General features: G+C 39.8%; 1 protein-coding gene across 1 annotated transcript; it reads right to left on the bottom strand.

Moving 5' to 3' along the window:
- Positions 1 to 5820: 5820 nt before the first annotated feature.
- Positions 5821 to 9717, bottom strand: LOC141647619 (uncharacterized). Its single transcript, XM_074455892.1, has 5 exons — positions 8964 to 9717; positions 7720 to 8370; positions 6469 to 7404; positions 6280 to 6344; positions 5821 to 6129 (listed from the first exon to the last, which is right to left on the bottom strand). Exons 1-5 carry the CDS (start codon positions 9715 to 9717, stop codon positions 5821 to 5823), a joined length of 2715 nt encoding a protein of 904 aa, XP_074311993.1.
- Positions 9718 to 10561: the final 844 nt, after the last annotated feature.

Consider the following 10561-nt stretch of genomic DNA (forward strand, 5'->3'; position numbering starts at 1 on the left):
TAAAATAATTGGCTATAATGAAGTCTTTATGCTTGATTTATGAATTTTTGATGAAAAATCACATAAATAGTGACTTTAATTAGTAAAATTGCTAAAACATACTTCATGACTAAGGAAAAACGTCACATATTGCATTTTATCATATATTTCAGATCTAAAAGTAAAAAGTTGATAAAACTAATTTTTCTCATATTTTTAGGGTAATAATTGATAAATCCGATAAACCGCAACATTGTTTTCTCGATAATTTTCAAAATTTTAACCGATGTTTTTTGAGGATTATGAGTGTCATGGTATTTTTCCAGAATGTTCATGAGTTTTAATTTCAAATTTTGAATTTATTTGAAATTTTTATGATGTAATTTGAAGTTTATGGAATAAATTTGTATTTTAGGTCCATTTATGAACAATATTAAGAAATCTAGGTTAATTATTGTCAAATGTTAGTGGAGACTAATTTTGAGTCCTAAGATGGTTAGGGTAATTAACTTGTACATAAATATGATTTTATGTAATTATTGTGATTTTAAAAGGTTAAATCACGCAAATCCGTAAAAACCGATTAATATACGATATTGGCTCCTTAAAGGCAATTTAGCATAAAATTGGGCGTGTTCATACATATTATAATTCTGCATTTTATTTATGATTGTCATATTTTAATTTTATGTAATTTTTGAATTATGTAATTTTACTTAGTATGGCCTTAGTTTTTAATTGATATTACCCGAAATTTATGGGAATATCGATTCGGTTGTAATTTATTGTGATCTCGTATCACCGTTTTATAATTTAATAGATTTATTTTTATTTTTAGTTACAAATGTATAATAGGAAATTATGTAGTTTATTATGTAATTTATTTATTCCGGAGTTCCATTAAAGACGGTGTTGCCTCGAGATGCGTGCCAAGACCGATGTTCAAGGGACCAATGGAGTTGGTTTCCGAATGTGTAATAGTTTATTAGATTTACTATTCTAGGAAGGCCATACTATGATTTATTTATGATTTGCATTTTTATTTATATGTTGCATGCATCGCTAAATCGCCATAACTAAAACATGCATCATCATTTTATCGAGTTTATCGACCGTGTCAATTACAATTATCGTAGTTCACCGCTTTAGTTCACTTAAAACGTGATAGATAATAAATTGACATGACCTCTCGCTAAAAATAAACAATTGAGACTTAGCCTTACCAAAAAGTAGAAACCATGAAAACCTATTTCGTGAGGGAGTGCACTCGGCCACACCGGGGTACAAACCTTGTTACGTAGGGGAAGTGGGTGATAAATGTCTATCTACCGAATTCATGTTGATGAGGGATTTATCGGCCACACCGTGCCCAAATTAATGTGGGTTTAGATCATGGACACATTTATTCGAAATTTGGATTGAGCTCAACGGAAGTATTCGTGACCGTAGTCGCATGTGTTCCGGGCTAAAGATAAATATTAATGTAATCTTATCGACCAAGAGTTCTAAAAGTAGAATCGATTAAAGAGTTATTCCACCGAGTTATATTGATAAGGGTTTCATCGGCCACACCGTGCCCAAGTTAATATGAATTTGGATCTTGGAATCATTTATCATAGTTGGGTAGAGGTCACTATGTAAATGCTTTACTTGTTATTTACAAGTATTAATAAAACGATAGATGTTGAGTTTTCCACTATTCCGTTATCATATTGTTCTATTTCTTTACCGCAATTCATATACGATATCATTTCGATTTTTGATTCAAATCTCCATTAAAACATCGTAACTAAAGACAAATATGAATTTTCTTCTAAAACCTCGAATTATCCATTGTAAGGATCTCTTGTGAAGAGTATAGATGGAAGTTATTTGTGATTAAAAGGGTTTTTGATTCTTGACTAACATATCTACTTACAATTGTTTCTCATATGCTTAATTAAGTTAAGTACTTTGAAATGTTAAGTCATTTTGGTAACTAGATTTGTTGGAAATCAAAATTGATCAAAATACCGCAACCACTTCAATGAAAGTTTTAAGACTAAACGAACGAATGAAGAGTAGTCTTCATGAAATTAAATTTTGCTTCTCTAAGCAAAGACTCATTGAAATGAGTGGGAGCATTCTCTTAAACCGTTAAGAAAAGGATAAGGTTCTAAGAAGTAAAATTAGAATGGAATTGATACAAGGTAATGTTAAAAGTAACGTTTGTAACACCCCGGCCCAAACCGGGTCGGGAACGGTTACTTATGATAGCTCACCAGGCTGTGTACATGGCCCACAGATCAACACGGGTCCTTTATAACGCATTTTGTCCTAACTCATGCGCATCCCGAAAACCTTCCCAGGAGGTCATCCATTCTAAGATTACTCCCAGTCAAGCACGCTTAACTTTGGAGTTCTTTCGCATGGATGACCATAAAAGAAAGTGCACTTTGTTGATATGAGTAGTACTTCAAATCCCTTTAAGCACGAGTCATTTAAGCCTATCACTGGACATCTTCAATTAACATGGGGTGTTACAATCACCCTAATTTGAAGAACGCAACGTCCTCGTTGCGCCTGGGAGCATAACCGCTAACCCAGAATCCTCCTCCGCTAGGTGTGTGATCACAATGGAGCGTATAACCACTCCCTCCAGGAGCGTATAACAACTGCCTCCAATCACCACACGGTCGCAGGGTTGCTCTGATACCAACTGTAACAACCACGGTAAAGCAAGAATATAAATTAAGTTCAAGGTGGCGGAAACACACTGACACCGCGGTAGCTACTGAATAAAAACTAAGTACTCAAATGAAGATACAAGGTCTACGGGGAATAAATACCCCTATAACTGAAATGAAATAAAAGTCTGAAACATGAGTCTAATAAAATTAAAAGAGTGCGCTAAAACAAGGCGCTCGCTAGCTCACTCAATGCATCCCAGCAAAAACAATAAGCAACCATCAACCACCTGTCAGTCATAAGAATGACAGCCACAGTCAGTTGGGAGTAACTCAGACGTCCTCCCAGCCATATTACATCACGATAAATCAACCAAGTAATTAAGACGGATCAATAATGAACAAATGACTTACCAGTAAACATATTATACGAATAAAATTATAAGCTCATTATTTATTAATCACACTTTAAACTAAATAAATCAATGACTCATTTAATAAACGTAAACTTATTAAACCAAACATATTAAATCAGTTACTACTCAGTAAGGCGAAACGTCAAGGCAACCCATCACTGTTACCTTATCCCTACGGTAGGACTACGATAAATATACGGTCCTAGTCTAAGTATGGCCAAACTCTTGGGACAAACAACCCCGATTCGACGATCACCAAGCCTATAAACATCCGGGCTGATGACCCCATAGACTCCATATTAGCCTATAAACAACCGGGCTAATAGGACGACTCCGACCTGCCTAGACTGCCCATACACACAGCTACTAGAATACAAGTGAAGCGGATATCATTAGACGGTTCTTACCTGAGTTGGTCAACTAATTAATATGTATGACAAATATTATAAGCAATAGTTATCTAAACATTTCAAGACACAAAATGTACTTACCAAGTTTCCTCAAGGACTAAATAGAATCAAGCAGACAAATAATCCCACTTGAAAACGTACACAACACTACTCCTTGTAGTTCACTCACAATCAAAGCACGGATATAGTTATATTTGTGCCACAGACTAATGCATATATTAACCATACGTACTTATTTCCATTAGCTATCACCCACACCAATTCCCTCGCATAATGATCAGTTTAATGGATCATGAAACGGATAAAATCATATAGCCACCACACAAGGAACTTCTTATTAGTTTAGCATAGAAACACAATAAGCAGAGATGATTTATCGATTTCAAAGATCAAAATGCATGAATCGTAGTCATTTATATGATGATCGATGATAAAGAGCGAAAGTACGTAGCTTAACAGTTTATTGCATATGTTTAAATGATGATGGTGATGTATCACTAATGCAACAAATACGCATAACCACTGAGCATGTATGTAGATATTCTAAGTTCACAGGAAGCTCAATGCAAGCAATATCCTATGCTTGGAACAAGTAAACAACCCATCGAAAATTCCATCGATCAAGTCCCACACCAATATTTTCCAGAAATTCGAACAAATCGACAAGAACTCAATCATCATACGATTAGGGACAGGCTTCGTTTCATAGCAACGAAAACTCCAATAAAACCTATAATCATTTAAGCAATTACCGACCAATCTAGCATACAAGACTGCAAAAATCGCAACGTAATACCGAGTACAGTCGTCGACGTTACCTTTTTAGCGCTTAATCTTCAATGGAATCGTCAACAACGTAAGAGTCGGCGTCCGGGTCGTCCGAGCTTGAACCTATGTCAAAATCGGAACGGAAACAGCGTTAACTTACAGGTTTTAGAGCTACTGGGACACGTATAAAAGGAGGCGAAGTGGAACGAAAATAATACGATTACGATCCTTACCGCGAGTTGAAGAGAATGGCGCAAAAATTACTGAAAACCGTTAAGGAACGAGAGAGAACGGAGGTGTTGAAGATGGAGATTTGATTAGGCGTAAAAAAAGAAAATGAAGATGAGTGTGGAGTCTTGCACGAGGGTTTCTAATAGCGTAGGTCTCTTATTAATATGTTTTCAAAACTAAAAACATGAGATAAGAGGCAAGAATCGAGGGATCTGGATAGTTGCACCAACAACCCAAGTTTACGGGATTGACTTAGTTCAGTTAGATAAATACATATTTCGTAATAATATAGGTTAAAAATAATTAAATTTATATACTTTATAAAGTAGTCTATAGCATTTTAAAAATACGCACAATTTATAAAATCAATTAAACGAATTTAAAGCTCGAGAGTAACTAACATTATGACGGAAAAACGCGAGTGTTACAGTCTCCCCTACTTCTAAAAAGGTTCGCCCTCGAAACTTAACGCGAAAAAAAAACGAAGGTAGGAAAGAAAAGAAGGGATCGAAACGTATGAGATGATAATAACAAATTACCTCTCTCAAAAAGATGGGGGTGCTTTACTCTCATAGAGTATTCAGTCTCCCATGTCTCTTCCTCGAACTCGTCGCACCTCCAAAGAACTTTAACTAAAGGTACAACCTTATTTCTAAGGCGTTTTTCCTTCTTATCCAAGATGCGAATAGGTCGCTCCTCATAGGTCAGGTTAGGCTCAATTTCCAAAACTTCAGTTTGCAAGACGTGACTGGGATGGCTAATGTACTTCCTCAGCCAAGAAACATGGAACACGTCATAAACCTTCCCAAGACTAGCTGGCAACTCCAACCTATACGCCACTGGGCCAATTCTCTTGACCACCTCATAAGGACCCACATACTTAGGACTCTGCTTCCCTTTTATACCAAACCTTCTAACACCCTTCATCGGAGAAACTTTGAGAAATACTTTCTCACCCACTTCGAACTCCAAAGGTCGTCGTCTTACATCTGCATAAGATTTTTGTCTGTCTTGAGCTGCTTTCATCCTTTCTCGAATCAGCTTGACGCCGTCAATGGTCTCTTGTAGCTTCTCAGGACCCAATTCACGGACTTCACTAGCTTGATCCCAACATAATGGACTACGACATTTCCTCCCGTACAAAGCCTCATAAGGAGCCATCTTGATGCTTGCATGATAACTGTTGTTGTAGGAAAACTCAACCAAAGGTAAATTCTTCTCCCAACTCGCTTGAAATTCCAAGGCACAAGCACGGAGCATGTCTTCAAAGGTTTGAATAGTTCTCTCCGTCTGTCCATCCGTAGCGGCATGAAAAGCTGTACTCATCATCAACTTGCTCCCCATAGCCTTCTATAACGCTTGCCAAAAACGGGAACAAAATCTCGGATCTCGATCGGACACAATCTCCAAAGGAACACCGTGATATCTTACTATCTCATCCACATAAGCACTTGCCAAACGATCTATACTCCAAGTCTCCTTGATTGGCACGAAACGAGCACACTTCGTTAGACGATCCACGATCACCCAAACAACATCTTTACCACCAACAGTTCTTGGCAATGCCATCACAAAGTCCAGAGAGATAGACTCCCACTTCCAAGTAGGAATCGCCAACGGCTGCAACAAACCACCTGGTCTCTTATGATCAATTTTAACCTGCTAACAAGTAAGACACTTACTCACATATTCAGCAATGTCATTCCTCATGCGGGGCCACCAAAACTGGAGCTTCAAATCTTGATACATCTTATCACCACCTGGATGCACTGAATACGGTGTGTTATGCGCCTCACTCAAAATCGTTACCTTCAACTCGGCATCGTCGGGGATACACCATCTACCTCGAAACTTGAGAACCCCATCTGGATTGACTTCAAAACCAACAGGCTTTACCAATACCCAACTTAGAACGGATCTCGGCCAACTTAGAATCGCCTACCTACCTCTCTCGGATCTCCCGGAACAACTCCGGTTCAGCCACCATGGCATTCAGACATGCACTACTAGGTTCCACAAATTCCAAATTAAGCTTCCTGAACTCTGCACACAAATCATCTGGCGAAATTCTGATAGAGTTAACAGAATGAACGGTCTTCCTACTGAGAGCATCAACTACAACATTGGCCTTCCCTTCATGATAAAGCAACTCCACATCATAATCATTAACCAACTCTAACCAGCGTCTCTGTCTCGGGTTTAAGTCCTTCTGAGTGAAAATGTACCTGAGACTCTTGTGGTCGGTGTAGATGCGGCATTGAACTCCAATCAAGTAGTGTCGCCATATCTTAAGAGCATGTACCACAGCTGCTAACTCTAGATCGTGCGTCGGATAATTCACCTCGTGAACTTTCAACTGCCTTGAAGCATAAGCAATCACCTTTCTATTTTGCATCAGGACACAACCCAACCCATACTTAGAAGCATCGCAAAAGATGTCAAACTCAACACCATCTTCGGGTAAGGTCAAAACAGGAGCAGTAGTCAGTCTTGCTTTCAACTCTTGAAAAGCCTTCTCACATGCCTCAGACCAAATAAACTTTGATTCCTTCTTCTGCAACTGAGTCATCGGTCTCGCCAGTTTAGAAAAATCCTTGACAAATCTGCGGTAATAACCAGCCAAACCCAAGAAGCTTCGAATCTCATTGACATTAGTTGGACTCTTCCATTCTAACACAGCATCCACTTTAGAAGGATCCACCATCACACCTTCCTTTGAGATGATATGCCCCAAAAATGACACCTCATTTAACCAGAATTCACACTTAGAAAACTTTGCATACCACTTCTGCTTGCGAAGAATATCGAGAATTGCGCGGAGATGCACTTTATGCTCGCTCTCATCCTTGGAATAGATCAAGATGTCATCAATGAAAACCACCATACACTTATCCAAAAACTCCCTGAAAGTTCTATTCATCTGGTCCATGAAAACTGCAGGAGCATTCGTCAACCCAAATGGCATCACCTTAAACTCATAATGACCATATCTCGTACTGAAAGCAGTCTTCGGTATATCGGTCTCTTTAACTGGAATTTAATGATAGCCTGATCTTAAATCAATCTTGGACAACACACCTGCACCCCTCAACTGATCGAACAAATCATTAATCCTGGGCAACGGGTACTTATTCTTGATGGTCACGCGGTTCAGCTCACGGTAGTCTATACACAACCTCATACTACCATCCTTCTTCTTCACGAACAAGACAGGAGCACCCCAAGGAGAAGCACTCGGGCGGATAAAACCTTTCTTGATCATCTCATCTAACTGCTTCTTCAACTCTTGCAATTCAACCGGAGCCATACGATAAGGTGCTTTAGCAATAGGTCCAGTCCTTGGTACAAGATCGATAGCAAACTCAATGTCCCTCTCCGGAGGTATACCTGGTAGCTCATCTGGAAAAACATCTGCATACTCACAGACAACCGGAACATCTTCAAGTTTTGGTAACGATGGAGCACTCATCACCACACAAAGATACACTTCATGTCCTTTCCTCTGCATGCCATTAAGCTTCATTGCTGAAATTAACTTGATACCTGGTTGCAGCCTCATTCCCTTATAAGTCAACTTCGTACCGCACAGACTCTTAAGAAAAATCTTCTGGTCTCGGCATTGAAATCTAGCATCGTAACGGGATAACCAATCCATGCCTAGAATGATGTCAAACTCGGCTAAAGAGAAACTAATAAGAGTAGCTGGAAGGATAGATCCCGCAATAGAGATAGGAACATCCTTGAATACCGTGGAACATGAAACAACTTCGCCCGACGGTAAAGATATAGGAGTTGTCTCAGCAGAATGGGAAACAAGAGCAGCTTTCTTTGCAAAGGATGCGGATATAAAAGATAAAGATGCGCCAGTATCGAATAAAATATAAGCAGGAATATCTGAAACTGTAAACATACCAGTAATCACATCTGGGTGTGCCTCAGCCTCAGCACGGCTCATCACGAAGATACGTATAACAACCCGACCCACCACCGTTGTAACACAACCCAATAAGATGGGTGTGCACCTTTGGGCCCATATTTGTCCTCACTTAAGCCCAAAAGCACAAAGCCTTGTTACTAAGTGGTGGGTGGAATCCCTTATAAACATATCACAACCTCCTCAATTCCCCGATGTGGGACAACCTTACTCTCAATAACTTGGGGTGTTACAATCTCCTCCACTTAAAGAACACAACGTCCTCGTTGTGCCTCCAACTTGACCGCAGCCAAGCCTAGAATCCTCCCCCGCTAGGCGTGTGACCCGGTTACTCCCTACCACAGGCTCACCACACGGTCGTAGGGTCGCTCTGATACCATTTATAACAACCCGACCCACCACCGTCGTAACACAACCCAATAAGATGGGTGTGCACCTTTGGGCCCATATTTATCCTCACTTAAGCCCAAAAGCACAAGGCCTTGTTACTAAGTGGTGGGTGGAATCCCTTATAAACATATCACAACCTCCTCAATTCCCCGATGTGGGACAACCTTACTCTCAATAACTTGAGGTGTTACAATACGTCCCTTCGGCTTAGGGACATTCGCTGCAGCAGGAGTAGTATCTTTCTTGGGACAATCAGCATCTTTGTGGCCTTGTTCTTTGCAATTATAACATCCCAAAGGATTACCCTTACAGTCCCTCCCAGGATGGTAGGTCTTCTGGCAACTGTAGCATACTTTGTCTTTGCTTGGAACATTCTTCTGAAATCTCTTCTGGTTCCCATGCTTGCCCTTCTTGAAACTGTAGGACTGCGAAGTAGAAGGAGTAAACGGTCTCTTGGAAGATTTAGCAGTCTCAGCTACCGATTCAAGTCTGACAGCTTCAATAGCACCCTCAGCCCAAAGAGCTTCATCATAAACACGAGCGAATATATCAGTATCCCTTCTCACCATACCCTGGATCTTAGCCTTTAACCCCTGCCTGAAGAAGAAAGTCTTCTGTGCTTCATTAGGAATCATAGGTTCAGCAAAATGGGCTAGAGCATTAAACTGATCAGTATATTCCTGTACGGACAAATCCCCTTGCTTGAAATTTAGGAACTCTGCCATCTTCTGGTGTTTCAATTGAGCAGGATAGAATCTTGCCTCTAAAAGAGTCTTGAATCTCTCCCAGCCAAAACCTGGTTCCAAAGTAGCAGTGGGACCAGTCATAGCCCACCAACGATCAGCTTCTTTCTCGAGAAAATGTGCAGCAATGTTAACTTTATCAGCCTCTGCAACACGGTACAGAATGAAATGCTTCTCCATGTCTCTGGTCCACTATGACATCAGCACGGGATCAACGGTTCCATCATAAATCTTGGCGTTACTCCTCACAATACGGCTTGCAATATTGGTATACTGGTTATGGTGGTTGTTGTTGTTGTTGTTGTTGTTCTGATTCTGGAGCAATTGAGTAAGAGCTTGAAGAATCGCATTGTTCACGTTACCAGGTCTGCCTGTCATCTCTACTCAAAATAAGACTAGGTTAGAACCTAATAATGGTGCTAATCATCCAAACAAACACACACACATGCAGACTACCAACTTAGGTCCTTAACTGTCTACCCATCTCTCATTTTAGTCATTAAGGTTAAGCTTAAATTTTAATATTTTATTTGGGTTTACCGAGTGTAAGCGTCGGGAGCAACCATGCTCTAATACCAACTGTAACACCCCGACCCAAACCGGGTCGGGAGCGGTTACTTATGATAGCTCACCAGGCTGTGTACATGGCCCACAGATCAACACGGGTCCTTTATAGCGCATTTTGTCCTCACTCATGCGCATCCCAAAAACCTTCCCAGGAGGTCACCCATTCTAAGATTACTCCCAGTCAAGCACGCTTAACTTTGGAGTTCTTTCGCATGGATGACCATAAAAGAAAGTGCACTTTGTTGATATGAGTAGTACTTCAAATCCCTTTAAGCGCGAGTCATTTAAGCCTATCACTGGACATCTTCAATTAACGTGGGGTGTTACAACGTTATTGAAAATAACAATACTAAACCTATCAATCCCGACCGGTAAAGTTTCCAAATTATTGAAGAATCAACAAGTTAGTTATGGGACATCTAATGGGACCTTCTTCTTTAAATGTTTAATTGATTGA

The sequence above is a fragment of the Silene latifolia genome, chromosome 1 (assembly GCF_048544455.1).
Source record: "Silene latifolia isolate original U9 population chromosome 1, ASM4854445v1, whole genome shotgun sequence".
In the NCBI taxonomy this organism is placed as follows: Eukaryota; Viridiplantae; Streptophyta; class Magnoliopsida; order Caryophyllales; family Caryophyllaceae; genus Silene; species Silene latifolia.